General features: G+C 36.9%; 1 protein-coding gene across 4 annotated transcripts in view; it reads right to left on the reverse strand.

Annotated features, from left to right (window-relative positions):
* Positions 1 to 1827: 1827 nt before the first annotated feature.
* Positions 1828 to 16562, reverse strand: part of wdfy4 (WDFY family member 4) — a 53962-nt gene continuing 39227 nt past the window's right edge. The window contains exons 52-64 of one of the 4 annotated variants that reach the window (XM_032553484.1): positions 16245 to 16368; positions 16039 to 16151; positions 14011 to 14161; positions 11615 to 11706; positions 10310 to 10519; positions 10084 to 10204; positions 7607 to 7764; positions 5169 to 5345; positions 4916 to 5095; positions 4560 to 4742; positions 3492 to 3579; positions 2722 to 2851; positions 1828 to 2139 (exon numbers count right to left, since the gene is read on the reverse strand). In XM_032553484.1, the coding sequence (XP_032409375.1) occupies positions 2076 to 2139; positions 2722 to 2851; positions 3492 to 3579; positions 4560 to 4742; positions 4916 to 5095; positions 5169 to 5345; positions 7607 to 7764; positions 10084 to 10204; positions 10310 to 10519; positions 11615 to 11706; positions 14011 to 14161; positions 16039 to 16151; positions 16245 to 16368 (1791 nt within the window). In that variant the 3' untranslated portion in view covers positions 1828 to 2075. Of the gene's footprint in view, positions 2140 to 2721; positions 2852 to 3491; positions 3580 to 4200; positions 4313 to 4559; positions 4743 to 4915; positions 5096 to 5168; positions 5346 to 7606; positions 7765 to 8010; positions 8081 to 10083; positions 10205 to 10309; positions 10520 to 11614; positions 11707 to 14010; positions 14162 to 16038; positions 16152 to 16244; positions 16369 to 16562 lie in introns of those variants that run through there. The other 3 variants (XM_032553485.1, XR_004337862.1, XM_032553486.1) reach the window with 3 other exon arrangements.

Consider the following 16562-nt stretch of genomic DNA (forward strand, 5'->3'; position numbering starts at 1 on the left):
ACACACAAAGGTTAAAGAGAGGGACCCAGTCCTTTATGACAGAGGAGTGGTGCATTTGCTTGAGAGTCACAACAACAAACGTAACACAAGCAGGACTCCAGAGTTTCCACAATCCAGCATGAGTACTTGTTTACTGCCTTTTATGTGATAAACCGTCACAAAGTAACAGATAAGATGTGGAGGGAAAACTCATACGTAGTTTTCAATTTTTTTAAACAAAAACCTGAAAAGTATGACATACATTTGTATCCAGTTGTGTCAACTCCATGTAGAACCACCTCGCAGTTACAAATCATTTAGCTTTGCACAACAAGAGACTGGAATGTTTGCTCTTTCTTATTTGAAAAATAACTCAAGCTTGGTCAGGTTGGATGGAAAACATCATTAGTATTTAAGCCTTGCCTTAGATTATCTGTTGAATTTAGATCTGGATTTTGAACTTGAATGTGCTTTCTTCTAAACCATAGATGACAAATTCAGACTCAATCATATTTGACCCACAAGATTATTCCAGATGTTTGCTAGACCATGGGCTGCTGGGAGAAAGCACATTGCCTTACAAAGAAAACAACTTCCTGATTTCTCAGCTGGGTCGTTAAATTGAAACTTAGCTCACAAGGATTTTAAAAAAATAAGAATGTCTGAGATTTATTTGACTTTTTATTGTGTCTTATTTGACATTTCCTCCCTTTAGGTATTTAATTTTGGCCTGTTGTGTATTTGATTTTGACACCCTGACTTGTTATTCTGTCTGTTTTTTGTGTTATTTTCTTTCAGAAAGGTAAAACCTCTTTTTCTAGCTATTTCTCCATACAAGCCAAATTTGTGAACTGCACAGTTCAGTTGTCCTGTCCCCAGATTGTCCAGCCTTAGCTGTGAATTCATGTCGCTCTTCTACAGTTATCATGGGCAGATGATGGATTGAGTAGAGCTGTTTGAGATGTTCAAAGCTTTGGATATCACTCTACAACCTGACCTGGTTTTAAACTATTCGCACAACTCTATCTCTGACCTGTCTGCTGTGTTACAGCAGAATGAACTTTCAGGTTAATAATTTCAGTTAGGAATGAACTTTCAAGCTGCTTCTTGTTAAATGGCTGAGATTCAAAGCAGGACTTTGTGGTCAGTCCCTCAGCGATGGATCTAAAGAGACATATTTGTCTTTGGGAAACCATAAACATTCAAATAATCTGCGACGAGCATAAAGCATCCCTCAACAAGACCCAAACACATTTTAAATCCCCCCACATCCAAAACTCCACACCAAGAATTATGATCCGAGGAAACAGTTAAATTCTCCTAAGTACCGCATTATGAAGCAAAGTAAAAACACATTGTGAAAAACAAAACCCAGTTCCTGTCTGACAAACATCCTGAACCCTGCACGCCACAAACATTCACTACAGAAAACATCTTGTAGTGTAACATGCAAACTTGTGTGCATCGTTTTTTATTATCTTGAAAAATGACCTAATAATTATGTCATAATATATTACTTTATACCGGTAATTATTCACTATAAAACCACTTAAATACACCACGTTGTCTGTATTCACACACATCCCCTTCTACAACTTAAAACTGAAATTGTAGAAGGCAATCTAATTGTTTTTTAAATAAACGTCAACTACAGACCTTGGTCACTTCTCTTGATCTACCAAAGCTTTATTTTATTTATTACACATACTTTTTTGTTTATTAAAACAAACATTTGCTGGTATCCCTCTGGTTTCACTTTTAAGAAGTTTCAACAACCTGACACTGGTCTTTTTCATAAGACCAGTGTCAGGTCTTATGAAGAGAGGCGTAAGAAATGATCTCACAAAATGTCTGTTCATGATTTTATTTATATTCACTAGCATCCATTATTTACACAGCAAATTACATAATTAAATATGCTTATAAGTGGAAAATATTGTTTTATGTATAACTTGATGTGTAACTACTATATCTACAAGACAGCAGATGTAGAACAGTTTCTACTGCTGAGCCAGTGTCACACCTGAGAGTTTTTCTGTCAAATTCTTTCCTCATGGAGCGTCATGGTACTCAGACATTTCCACAGTAACAATCGCTCAGTCGCAGACCCAGGTGAAAACTCTGCCCCAAGCGTCTCCAGCCAGCAGGGTCGCATGAGTCCTGCAGAAATGAGGGTAGGCATGCTGTGAAGCATCCAGTGGAAGCAAATTTGACAACATTCTTATCATTAAAAATTACATTCAATAAAGATTTTACTAGTCAGAGGAAATAAATAGATGTTGGTTTCTTCAATATTAAAACCTATAAAAACAAATATCCAGATTTTTGCCTCGTCAAATAATTTGTGCACAAAGGAGCATTACTGCAGATCCTTCCTCCCAGCATCTTTAAAACTTTATAACTATCTCTGCTCCAAACAAACTCAGTAACTTTAATATTTAGTATTTTTTTGTTGATAATTGAAAATGGTATAAATAACTTTTGACATATCATATTTTTAATGGTAAATAAAAAGAATACGGCTATTTTAATAAAAAAAAACCCCATCTGACAATTATTTTATCATGTTTTGAAATGCCTGTCTCATGTCCAATCACAAACAAACTTATTGATTAAATTAAAATAACTGTAGAGCAAAATCAGGATTATTAGTAATAGTGAGCTTTAGTGTAGGTCACAGTAATTAAACACAGCAAAATGCAATCATTTCCGTTGCTGAGAGTTTGTGCGTGGTGTCTGTACCTGGACATGGCCAGGGCGGTGATGGCGGGGCTATCGTTGGAGCGGCGTTGTGACACACTCTGACCTCTGCTCAGCTCCCGACATAACACCAGGCATCTCCTCCAGCTTTTCCCCCGGCCCGAGGCGCTCCCTGCAGACCCATCAAGAGAGCACATCCACTTACTCCAAAATAACCAGTGAGCTTAACGTTGTGGCACCCAGCGGTCCTCACAAAACAATTAAACTGTACATTAACGCATGTCCATCTCCAGTCAGCGGGCAGTAAAAGGGAGAAAATTCCCTCAAATATAAAAGCTTCAGGGTTACGTAAAGACTTGTCTCAATGTAATTGGAAAGCATAATACTCCTATGAGGTGACGTGAGGCTGTAACCAACGTATGCTAAATTGGATCTGGGTATTATTGCTTTCTAAATTATACAAACACACACACACACCCACACGCATACGGGCACGTCAGCAGAATTATTCATCAGTGTTTACTGCCTCTATGTTTAATAACTTTATAACAACATAATTCTTGCTAGCCATAATGCTAGCGAGGGGTAGGGTGAGCACTAGGAGCGCTCGTCTGGAAAAGACAGAGTCTAGCGCTGAGCTAAGCAGTTAGACGCCATCATAACGATTTATTTCATTAAGGTGAGTATGACCCCTTTTTCCACAGTTGCATATGAGGTGGTTTCAGAGTTTTCTTACAGTCAACTGCATATATTTGTACTGTTATAAATAAAACACACACACTCATATCTTATAGCACTGTCAGTAACATTACCGTTTCTCTCTATCTGGTCCTGCCCTGGGGACATGGGCTCTTCTGGAGGGCCAGGTAATTGTGTTCTGGTGTACTCTGTCCTCCATATCTGTATGAGAGACACATAACGAGTGGCAAAATTATAGACATAATTCAACATAATAACAAGCACGCTCACACTTGAACACATCCACCTCACACTACCAGCGTAATGATTTGGTAAGGGTAGCGTTTGTGTGTGCACCCCGTGCACGTGGCACAGACACACACACTCTCCAAGCAAAGCACAATTCAGATTTTGGCGCTTTGATTGCAAGGAGGCGGCATGTGGTAATATTAATCCTGAGTAAAAACACTCAGCCGACACACACGCCACTTTTATGTTGTCATTAATAACTTCAGTGGACATTCAAGTGGGCATATGTGAGGATAATATCAAAGTAATGACTACATGGCAGAACAGTGGAAAGTAGACTACATAAAAACAGTGCAAAGAGAAATGAGTCTGACTTACTGTACACAGTGCTCTGCAAAAGAATTTATATCTCTTGAACCATTACTAATTTTGTCATATTATAACAACAAACCTCAATGTTTTTATTGGGATAGAAAAATTATACATATTTTTACATCTTTTACAAATAAAATCCTAAAAAAGTATGACATACATTTGTATTCAGCCCCCACTGGGCCTCCAACACCATTTCATTTTGGATTTTCATCAATGTACCTTCATTCATCTTTCCTTCAAATTCCTGTTCTTGTGGGAAAAAAAGCAGTCCCACAACATGATGCTGCCACCTCCATGTTTTAATAAAGGGAGGAACTGGTCAGGACACTTTCTATGTGTAAGCAGGACAGTCATTCGTTCATAAAGGTCATATTTGTAAATGCACAGCTAATAGTTGATTAATTAACATAATACTCTTTTATAACCCAAACTTTGCTATAAAGTTTTCTGCAAATTTATCCTTGACCTTCATGATGCATTTTACTTACATATATATACAGTAGATATTTTTTTTTAAATAACATACATGAGTTATAAACAGTTCTGCTAGGCACTATGCCTAAATAGAGAGAACCTACCCGAATAATGCCATCTGTACAGCCTGTGACAATAACATTCCTGGAATCCCACTCATGTTGCTGTGTGAAGCTGACACACAGGATGTCTGTCTGAGGCCCGGAGGAAGTTCCTGTGGAAGCCAGCAGCTGGCCCTTCATGGTCCACAGGTAAAGCAGAGGACCCACACAGGACACAATCTCACCCTTGGACAAAGTAGAAAGGTGTTGATGTTAAAACGTGTGCACACAAGAGTGCACAAAACAAGCAAAACATAAAGAGGATATGCCCACTGTCAGCAGTGAGGATCCTCCCTTCCTTACGCTGTGGGCTAATTTCATGGACGTAAAATTAAAATGCAGAGAGGGGGTGGACTTACAGTGAGATCATTGATAGCCAGAGCAGAGATGCTGCCCGCGTGTCCTGCTAACTGGGTGACATAACTTAGCTCCTCCAAATCCCAGAGGATGCAAGTGAGGTCACGGGAGCCGCTCACTATCAAGCTGTGGCCCTCAGACACAGCCAGGCATGTCACCGCATCTGTGTGACCGTATAAGGGCTGCGAAACACAGGAGAGTCAGAGAGAAGCACTGCTAAGTAGCTAGAATGAATAAACTAGCAGACAGACTCACCTGTCTGAGTTTCATGTGAGAAGGTTTGTCCTTGCTGACAGCCACTTCCCACACACACACAACAGTGCTGCTTCCTGCAGTGATGACGGTGGTCATGTTTGGGCAGGCGGCGCACAACGTCTCCCCCCAGTCACACAAACTCTCACTTACTGCAAAGTGCTGGAAATATTCATTTATCTGTTAATGATATCAAATTATGAAAAGTCTTTGTATGGACAATTGTAACAATTTTAGAATTTTTAACCTTTCGAATAAAAGCTGTAGCAAGAAAAATCAATCTTAAAACTAAAAACAACCAAACAAAATCAAAAAGGAACTTCTGTTTATTTAATTTTATACATTCAGATAGAGATTTTTGAGGTGTTTCTTTACTGGCTTTTTTAAACGTCTTGACTGCAAATATCTGCAGACTTCTCCCCTAATTTTTACTTTTCAACCTAACTACTTAATAATGTGGACAAGATTATCAGGTGCGATTATTGTCTCACTATCTATATATAGTAGCAAATCTTTCAAAATGTGTGGACTTTTAACATTGACTGTTTTCTTTGCTTCCTGTCTAAACTATGTTTTTATTTCTCTAGCTTCTGTGTATTAAAGAAACCTTAAACTACTTGTATGTCTAATAATGACAGCACAATTACACACAATAGTTTTTGTGTCATGTCTTACAGTATGTTCTGTGGAAAGACTTAAATCTGACAAAAAGTTCTAAATCCTGCTGGGAAAAACATCTGAAATGTGGAAACAGAAACATCTGGGCCAAATTAATTCTCTTAAATATTTATGTTGTTTATGAAAAAAAAATAGCTTCTTCAAATATTTTTCTTCATAATTCAAGCATGAAGAGCAGCATGAGAAAATTATGTAATAGTAATTTTGTTCAGATCACAAAATATTATTTTGGTAATAAATTGGATTTCTATATTTTAGGCCTTTTTTAAGTGCTCAATTATTATTCTATCGTTTTTATCCTTTTATAGTCAACTAATCTTGTAGTTTTATTACTTGATAAGGCAAGGACCAATATAAACAAAGCCAATAAAATAAATAGGAACAATTAAAAAAAATCCCAAAGCTATTGAGAACAAATATCACAGAAATAAAATGTGCACAAGGTGTGTAAAGGCTCACATTGGCAAATATTGTCAATTAGAAGAATTTCAATAGTTCTGAAATACAGCATCTGTTGACTTTATCGAGTTCACTGGAGGATGAAAAAGATCGATAAATTATCTCTATGTAGAGGTTTACAAAATTGTTTTAGCTCCGGTAACAAAGTTTAATCATGTCCAACCTCTGAAGCCAATTGAAAAAATAAAATAAAATACTTGCTTTATCTTAACTTAATTGAAGCAATTACAAGAGCTTGCAAGTAAGACATAAAATGCATCACCTAACTTGTGCAGCTCAAACAACCACAAGAAATGGATTTACAAAGCTGTAAAAATATACGCCTGTTTGTGTAGCTTAAAGAAATGAGACCATGATAGGTACTTTCAGATTAATTTTCTTCCTTAACGTTATATATTTTATATACAGTTCAGCTAAAAGAGAAATACATTTTTAAAGTAAAAATATATAAGAAATGAAGAAGAGTGACAACCTGTGTGCACACACTTAATTGAAAAGTATTTTCTTGAAATCAGGTAGAGAGTGTAAAGAGAGAAAGAAGACATGCAGCAAATGGTCCCGGTCTAGAGATCTAGAATCAAACCTTACAACCAAACTTGGACCAAAACATATTTTGTTGTTGGACATAAAACACAAGTGGCACTTCTCAGAAATTAATGCAGCTCCTTTAACAATGCTGGAATCCTCTTGAACGAATCTGTGCTTAGTTCATCCTGTCGGTTTTTTTTTTAAGGTTTGAGTAAAATGTTCACATTTTGCAAAGTCACTGGTGTCTCATATTTTCTCCAGTTATTAATAACTTTCTTCATTTTTCCATGGAGTAGCTACATATAATATGTAGAATTTCTGTACCCTTTTCCTGACAGATATACTTGCACAATGAGATAAATTTGATCCTTTGTGACCTCTCTGAAAAACATGGCTTTAGCTGAAGAATGAAAATGAGTAAATATCAGTGAAAAATCATAGAGATAAAGTGAACTTTAATTTAGGGTGATTGGATTTACTACAAATTACTGGAGGAGCTAAGTAAAAAAAACAAACAAACAAACAAAAAAAACACTAAAGGAACCCCCCCCCCAAAAAAACATTAGCTTAAAAATGTGTGCATGTTTGCAGCCATCCTTGTAGCTTTTTATTTTGAACAATTTCAATCTAAACACATTTATTTGTTTTTCAATTTAACTGTATGGCTTAAGTGCCAAATTAAAGGTGGAAAAGCTTTGAAAGCATTTTTTTACATAACAAAAACAGGGCATTTTAACAGGGGTGTCCACTCTAGGGAGCCAGCGTACGGTGCATACCTTCTCTGTGGCATAGTTTCCAAAGGCGCAGCTGTTGTCTGGAAATCCCCAGCTGAAGAAGCAGCCAGATGGAGGCGACATGAGTAACCGGTTCTTCTCCACGACCAAAACTTCTTTTTCATGACATAATATTTGACCCACCGGACCTCTTGGTAGCTCTGCAATAAGGTTCAGAACTACTTTATTAGTAAAAGCAAAAGGATTTGAAATTACAAAACAAAATCTGTTACTGCCTAGCAGGAATACCATAAAGATATGGAGTAAGGCTGTATGTAAAAAGGTAATCTTGTATTTGGCGAGTGTCTGTGAACACATCAGGCCAAATAAAACTAATAGCTCTTCAAAGCCTCACATTAAAGAGTTCAGTAGGTCCATAAACTTGCAAAGAATTTCATTGAACTGACCAGAAAAAACTGGGCAATTAAAACAGCTTCTCCCAGTTTACAAGAAGCGGAGCTTTGTCCTGGGGGGCACCTGCATCCGAGACAGGATGAAAGCAGGCAGATGTGGGTGAGAAAACTTACAAGAGGCTGTAATTGTGCCTGTAATTGACCTATTCATACAGGAAAAGGCAGAAATCATTATATCCATTTGCCAGATCTGCGTCTAAAATCCCCTGAAAGAACTTCCGTCTGTACTGGTCTTAACATTCTTCCTCCTATTCATCTCCATCTCCTTATTGATCAGATCAGACACTCCAAGATTTAATATGAAATGTAATATGCAGGAATCTCTCCCTAAGCATTCACAGATTCATCTCTTCTGCTTCAGTGGGCCTGTAGGGATATTCAGATTATTAAGTAGAGCTCAGCTGAAGAGTCATCTCCATATTGTAGCTCCAGCAGATAGCTCTGTCTACCCTTCTGTAGGATAAATTAATCTATGGACGTTCTCACTGCGTTTCAATCATTCCCTCGAGATCCGAGTACATCCAGTGTATTATAACAGACATATAATGGTAAGGTATAAATTAAAAGAGGTGCAACAAACACAGTGAGATATAGCATATTCAGGAAAATCTGAATATGCTATATCAATAGTAACAAAACTGTTAGCATTGTGTCCAATTGTTAAACACAATACTTGGGACACTATTGGCTAGCGTTTGCAAAGCAGCCAATCCAGAAAGCTTGGTGCTGATTGGCTGAAACCACAAGAGTGGAGAAAATAAAAACTATATATTAGCTTTTAAGGTATTGCGAAAATAGTTTCCACTGTGTGCATTGATGCATATTAAGTTATATTTGGGGTTTTATGTAATAAATTAGGCTGCTGTATGCGTTTTTAGAGGGGGTCTCAAGTATTTGCGGATTTTTGCCATTCACGGACAGTTGTGGTTCGTAATCCTCCCCAAATATCAAAGCTCCACTGTACTTTGTTCGCTATAAAATAAAAAAAAGAGTACAACAAAAAAATGAATTAAAAGAAAAGAAAATTGGGTTTATTTCTTTTCTATGGAAAAAAATAAGGACAGAACTATAAATTGGCTTACTTAGAGTACTCAATTATTTAAAATGACTTTAGAGATGTGGTTCAAGCTCAATGCCCTGCTCACAGTCTATAAGTGCCCCAACTGGTCAGATATTTATCAGATGAATTAATGAGAAAATAAGGTTATTTGCCCGATGGCAACTCTAAACATTTGACATGATGTGGTGAGTGATTCTTCACCAATGCAGACAGAATGTCTGCATAGCGCAACCTGAAATTTAGTGATGCAATTTTTACTTCATTGATGCAACATTTGCTTTGCATTTTACGCAATTTGTAGAACACACAGCATTTCTAAGTTGTGATACTCAAGCCACGCATTTTCTTGGCATGTCCAAAAAGCTTTGGACAGCCTGGGTTAAAAAGGAGATACATGCGGTCCATGCCTCATCATTCTCTATATGTCAGGAGAATGTTTATTTCATTTAAAAAATACACTGAAACAGGAGCAAAAAAAGTCTGCCAAATATTTTAAGTAATTTAAATTAAAATCAATCTTGTTTTTAACTGTGGGTAAACTTAATACTTTTGGTAAACATGCTTGTTTGTCAGAGACGATATGTAATTGTGAAGATAAGTAAACTATACAGAGTACTCAAGCAGCTTAAAGGAACTGTGTGGGACCCAAAGAATCATACCTCGCCTTGGGGGAGATGTTACACTGCTGTTATACAAGTTGCATCTGGATGTTTGTGGGTGCTCTCTGTAAGTCAAAATTTAATGGTTTGCTGAAATTTGAGCTGCTGCAAACATCCGAAAAATCTGATTTGCACCCAAAGGAAATTACTGAACATAGACAAGAGTGCCAAAGCGTTTGTTTTAGGACCTTTTTTATTACTTTAAAAGCAAATGATGAGAATTAAAAAGTAATCTCCCCAGACGCAAAAGAAGGCACAGTATTTGTAGTAACAGGAACTTTTACCTGAATACATTACGCTCCTACATCTTACATCCCATCCAACCCTTCTGTAATGGTGAAGCTGTACCTCTGAACGGTTGTGCAGGTGTCCTCAGTGTATCCAGGTTGAAAAAAAATGGAGTTGGATGAGAGGGAGTCAATCCATCTTTCTTAGAGCCACTGCGAGGGGCATGAGGCTTGGTGAAAAGCTATGGGAAATATACAGACTATTTACTACAAAGTTTTCTAAGAAAGGACAATATTATGCATATATTAAAACATGTAGCACATAAGCAAATATATTGCAATGTTACCTGTCTGGGAATCTGGCCAAAGTTGCTGACATAGCCTAAGATAGTGCTCCTTATCATGGGGTCTTTTGCATCTTGTCGGCCTCTCTGGGCGTAGAAATAAGGGTGGAACGTATTGACACTTTCCACTGCCGCCGGACCTTGTTGTCTGTATCCAAAGATCAGGTCGATCCACAGGTGGAGGTTAGAACTCACATAGTCACTTTCTAGGGCCTAGTGAAAACGCAACAGCAGTTAGAGCAGAAGAAACGACTAGTTAGACAATATTACAGAAGTTCAGATTTGTGTTGCAACTACAATTGCCATTGTTGAATAAGAACCACCACTGAAACTGGTAGTATCAAAGTTTGCAAAATGCAAAACTTCTTTCAGATTGCACAGGTGATAATGCTATTCAGGTGCACAATGATTTCTTCCTAAAGTCAATTTAGAAGTTCAGAAACAGAAGATTGTAGAGCTGTGTTATGAGCTTATCCATATACTAGAATTAGAGAATGATTTGGGGGGAATTAGCCAGAGATTGGTTTGAAAGAGTTAATAAGGGAAAGTGGGCATTATGTGGGCAGCTACATCCTTGCTGTAATAAACCCATCGTGAAAAACAAAACATTACAACAAGGATATTTTGTCCTGAGTTAATTTGTCTGTGGAAGAAAAAAATCACAATCTTTTGAAGTCACTAATTTTATGAAAATGTAGGGAATATGGGAAGTTCAGTAGATTACAGAGTGATAACCATCATAGATGCCCAAGGAATGAAAAAAGGGAGGGTCACACTAAAGAAATTAGAGCGACAAAGAAACACAGAAACCTCCACACAGGGAAAGAAAACAGGAGGCTGACAGAGAACACAGGGAACATTCAGCTCATTAACAACTGGCTGAAATAATGGCCTTATGAAAAAGAGAAAGTCTTGTGCCTGCATGAATCACTTTAAATAGGCATGCTGTCATAATCCGAACCTAACATGGCTATTTATGCAGTTTCTTGGAAAGGAAAAAGAAAACTAGGCTTTATGTTTGAGAACAGCACAGATATCAATGAGACACAACAGCTGAAAGAATCTAAAGAATAAGACAATGACTGCTATGAAAAACTCACATATTGTAGCTGAAAGAATGAAGGCAAACAGTTATGCTGTCATGTGCACAGCGGATATTTGTTTAGAGATACCAAAACAGTGAACCTTCTGTCTAAATAAATCAGACAGTATTGGCAAACATTAGGCCTTGTGGGAAACATCCCGCTTAGAACTGGTCAGACTGACCAATTGGAGCAGGGAAACCTAGTGAGGTCAGGTGTTACTGACCTCTCGATGGATCCTAATGAACTCCTGGGGGTCACCTTTGGCCCATGGAGGCAGTTCCACATCTCCCAAAGCAGTACCGTCCTCCATACAACCTGAAAACATATGGATATATCGCATCAAACTGAGGCAACTTCCCTGCAAGCTGTGGAGCTTTAAAAACAATGTGATAAAAACAGTCTGTTGCCAATAGAGAATTTCCAAAAATGTATGGAAAGAACATTTAGTTTAAACTGTACAGAAATATTTTGGATTTTTGTTCCCCATCTCATGCGAGTCTTACTGGATAAAGTTGCAATGCAGTAGAACCTAATACATGCAGAGCTAGCCACATTTATTAGTAACCCAGGTGAAGATGTAAAAAAGTACTCTAATAAATTAAACTTTTATTGTAGAAGACTAAACTCCTATTGACTATTTTCTTTAGGAGGAGTTTAATGTGAATAGAATGATTTAGAGGAGGGAAAAATACAGCTATAACTTTAAACAGCAATGTTGGCATTACTGCTGTTAAGTCTTTGTACAGTTCTTCTTTGCTCATCCCATCTTTGTTGGATTTAGATTTGAGTTCTATGATGTTGATGGAAAGAGGTTGATTATGTGTCTGGTGAACCATCTCTGTCGTAGTTTGACCATATGTTTGGGATCATTGTCCTCCACAGTTTACTGGTGGAGGTTGGTAGACGTATCTAAAATCTCCTGGCATTTCAGAGAGTAAATAATGCCATGTACTCTAGAAAGGCTCCCAAGGCCTTTAAAAGATTAACAGATTCGCCAAACTAAATAATGAGTATAATGTTCCTTTTCCAGACCCCTAGCTTTACACCAATACCACGTGGCACTGCTCAATCTTAAAAATCCATTATACTAAAGTATTTTTGACTATAAATAATGCTCCCAAATGTTCTTCCTACAGATTTAACACCGTAGCATAAACAATTTGACCAACAGCTAAGCCAATCTGTCATGGATTTTCTGCAACTTGACTACCAGAGCTTTCACACAACATCCAAATTGCACATGTACACCCCTTCAGACGAAACATGCTACAAAACGTTGGACAATGGTTTCCAAAGTCAAAGTAACATCATTGCAATGCATTTAAGTCTACAAATGAAATGCAGCAAATAAATCCTGGAAATCTAGCATATTTTGATAATTTGATAATAGTGCTACTATTATTACAGTTTTTGTTTTAGAAAACAGAGGTTAAAAAACAGCATTTGCAACTTTCTTTAAAAAAATATATAATTAATTTTATGTTATTTCTCTGTTTTCTGTCTTCATAGAGGTTACACCTGGCCTGATGTTTCTGTGATACCTTCCTCCAGGGGGCCCACTGGCTGCCCTTCTGCTGTTAATATCAATTTCCTTTGTAAATGATCGCCTTGGCCACATGTTTCTGTGTTTAATCTTGTCTCTCTCCTAGACAAAATCATTGCAGGAGTTATTGTTCCCAGTAACTATTTGTACTCTGTCTTCACAGCTTGCACTACTGGCTCAGAGCTAATCTGCTTAGTTGTATATAAATTGGATCTGTTTGTCTTGTAAAGTGTCTTAATCAGCTCAGTGTAGTATATAACAAACTTGATGTTTTCCCCCTGTATGCAACAGATATAAAACATTTCCTCCCAATGAAGCTCGTTAAATACAAATAAGCACATCTGTCTTTGATGCTGCGTAGTCATGCTGTTTTAAGCTCATTAGCAACAAGTGTTATAAAGTTTGTAACAGTGGTTAAGAAAGATGAAGATACATTATTTATTATCTTGGTCACATGTGCCTTAATACTGAGATGGAGGACTGCTGCTCCACCCGCCCAGGCTCAATGGCTTCGTGGCATCATGTCTGATCTCAATCTTGAAAAGAAATTCTATTCAATTCTGAATCAAACTGACAAAATTGACACAATTTGTGGCTCTCCTGAAATATTTCTCAAAACTTCACTTATGGAATACGCTTGCTGCAGTCTTGGATCCATGTGACTTAAAATATAAAAATTTCATACATGTAAGTGTGAAATTGCATTATGTGACGGTTCTTTTATGTATGCTCCATAAATATGCTTACGGGGGTAATTTCATGAATATTTACCACCTCACAGGTCCAGGAGTGGAGAGATGGGACTTTAAGTTTTTTTAATCATCATTTTACAAATATTATTGTGAAAACACATTGAACAAATAACCAAAAAACTGGGAAAAATAAGTGAGCCAAAATACTGACGGTAGAAACTCAAAATTGTGATATTTGTCATTAAACATCTGCAAACAAGTTCAGATATTTATAGCAACAAATGTTTTGAACTTTTTGGATTCCATAATTATGAAAAAGTGATGTTAATTTTTTCACTTTTGGCAATTTATAATATAGATACAGAGAAGGATTTGGCTGCTGACCAAGAAGGATGTGGTTGGAGTTGAGCAGAAAGTCAGGTAGGTAGAAGAACTCCGGGATCAGTTCTCTGACATCTCCCATGTTGTCTCTGGACGCTGACTCCCACTCTTTCTTTACACTGAAGAACATCCGCTCAGGGATGTCAAACCCTCCCTGCAGCAGAATGAAAAACATCACTGTCAGATTCTCAGCACACTTCTGGGCTCAACTTTTCGACAAGCGTGCTGAAAAAAATAAAATCTAATTTTATTCAGTGAACCATATTTTACATGGATATTTCCCGCTATAAGAAAAAAGCTTTTCATAATAATGTAAAATTCCATAATTTCAGTGCAGATCTCATGAGAGGGAATGTAATTTGAAATAAAACAATTACCTCAATGAATGAAAATAGCATATACAGCAGTAAACTCAGTTAAAGATGCAAATTCAGTTATGGATATTACTGCACGCCTGTTATGTGCTTTAGAAGACAAAAAGGCATCCCAGTTCACCAGATGAACATCTTTATTGCTTTATTCAGACTATCAAATATGCATGCCTTTTCATTATAATCAACTGGATGCTCGATTGTAAATTGCCAACATCTGTGGCCATTTGGATTGGCTTCCTTTTATGTGCTGTTTGTAATTATTTGCATATATATTAAAAATCTCTCTATAATTTGCTTTCACATCAAAAAAGTACACTGAAAACAGCTGATATTAGATCCACGGTATTAGCTCAATAATGTTGGAAAATAAGTTTAAAAATGACAATGATGAATGTCAATGAGAATCCAGAGCTCTTTGTTTCCTGTGGGTAACTGAAGACAACTTAGTACAGACTTTCTTCACATGTAAGACGAATCAAGACAAAACAGTATGACAATAAGTCATATGACAGTGTGATGGCCAAATCCATGGCCACACTCTGATGTCGGTAACTCTTTTTATGCACAGTTTATTTTTTCATACAAACACAACAACACTTTAGTTTCAATAAAAACATTTATTAGTTGATTTGAATGCATTTGTTCTATTTGTTAGCACGCACATTTAGTTAACATATGTATTTATATCAACTTAAAATTAATTTTGTTTGCTTAAGATTAATTCTGTTTGTTTTCCCACCGGTACTTACCTGCCTTGGAGTTACCAGACAAAGGATGGGGGCCAGGGCTCAGCAGGTTTACATGCTGATTGGACTGCACCACTAGTTCCTGCTGGCAGGGGGAATTTGTAGTTTCCTTCTTTAGATAAGTTTTGTATTTAAGTAAATATTAGTATTTAAAGTTTAATATTTTTGATTTTCAGTTTTGGGTCTTTAGTTTAGCCAAACTTAGCTGTACTGTTATTTGTTTTGTGTTATTTGTAATTGTATTCTGTTTAGTTACCCCTATTGTGTCTTAATTGGTCTGATCAGCCAGTATATAAACCCCTGTGTGTCAGGATGTGTGTTCTTTGTTAGGTCAGTTATGTTGTTTGTGCAGCCAGTTTGTTTACATTTTTTGCCTGAGTTCAGTTTTGTTTCTTTGACCTCTTCTATGAGCTCAGTTTATTTTTTGTTATTTATAATCTTTGGGTTAAAATAAAAAACTCTATTTTTCTAATATGTCCTGTGACTCCTCCTGTTTTTAACTCGGTCCATCACAGACAGTATGACTTACTGTCATATGGTGTATGACACTAAGTCAGTACATAGTTATTCCTTTAAGAATAATACCAACATTTTATGCCGTTTTTGTTAAAATGCCAATTCATTTTCAAAGAGAGTAGTGTGTCCTTCAGCTCTTCATCTCCTATTCCTTTTCACATTTTGTCACAAAATAATCAAATTTCAGTGTATTTCTTTGGGAAAAACTGTGAAGTGAAAGGAGATGGATACATTGTTTCGCATGTTTGTTCCAGCAGAGATGAATGAAATAGTTGAATTATTATTAAGTCTGTCATTAGGTTCTGCAGAAGCTTGCTAATAACTCATTTGTTTAAGCCAGGTGTTAAAACATACCAAATATTAAAATTTTCATTCACTGGTCTGTCTGGTCTCACCTGAAGAGCCTGGAAAGTGTGTGAAAAAGGCTCCATCCTTACAAGGAAGGAGGACACAATGATGGCAGACGAGTAGTGGGTGCAGTAGTGGCAACGTGCTGACATATCTGCCACTGAGAGAGAAACATATTAGAACAGTGAGATCATTTTTTTAAAAATAAAACTTTTAAATGGTAGGCTTTAAAAATGAAAAGAAGCCAAGATACCTTCATCCCCAGCGTTTTCCACCTCATCATATCTCTCCATAAACATCTGTTTCCTTTTCTCTGTCTGGGCTCCCATTGGCTTGGACAAGTCACGGAAAGTTGTGGGATTTGACAGATCTAGTGTCTGTTGAGGTCAGGGATTAAAAAAAAAATCTTTAATCCATTGCACGATGAAAATGTGTAAGACAGTCTACAACATTTACACTTGTCTACAACAAGTAAAAAGTCAGGTCTTATTTCAGATTTTCCCTTTTTATACATAAATTTTTGGGCTGTCATGCTTTTCAAAGAAAAAAGTTTTTTTTTAGAATCTAATTA

This window comes from Xiphophorus hellerii, chromosome 22 (assembly GCF_003331165.1).
Source record: "Xiphophorus hellerii strain 12219 chromosome 22, Xiphophorus_hellerii-4.1, whole genome shotgun sequence".
Lineage (NCBI taxonomy): Eukaryota > Metazoa > Chordata > Actinopteri > Cyprinodontiformes > Poeciliidae > Xiphophorus > Xiphophorus hellerii.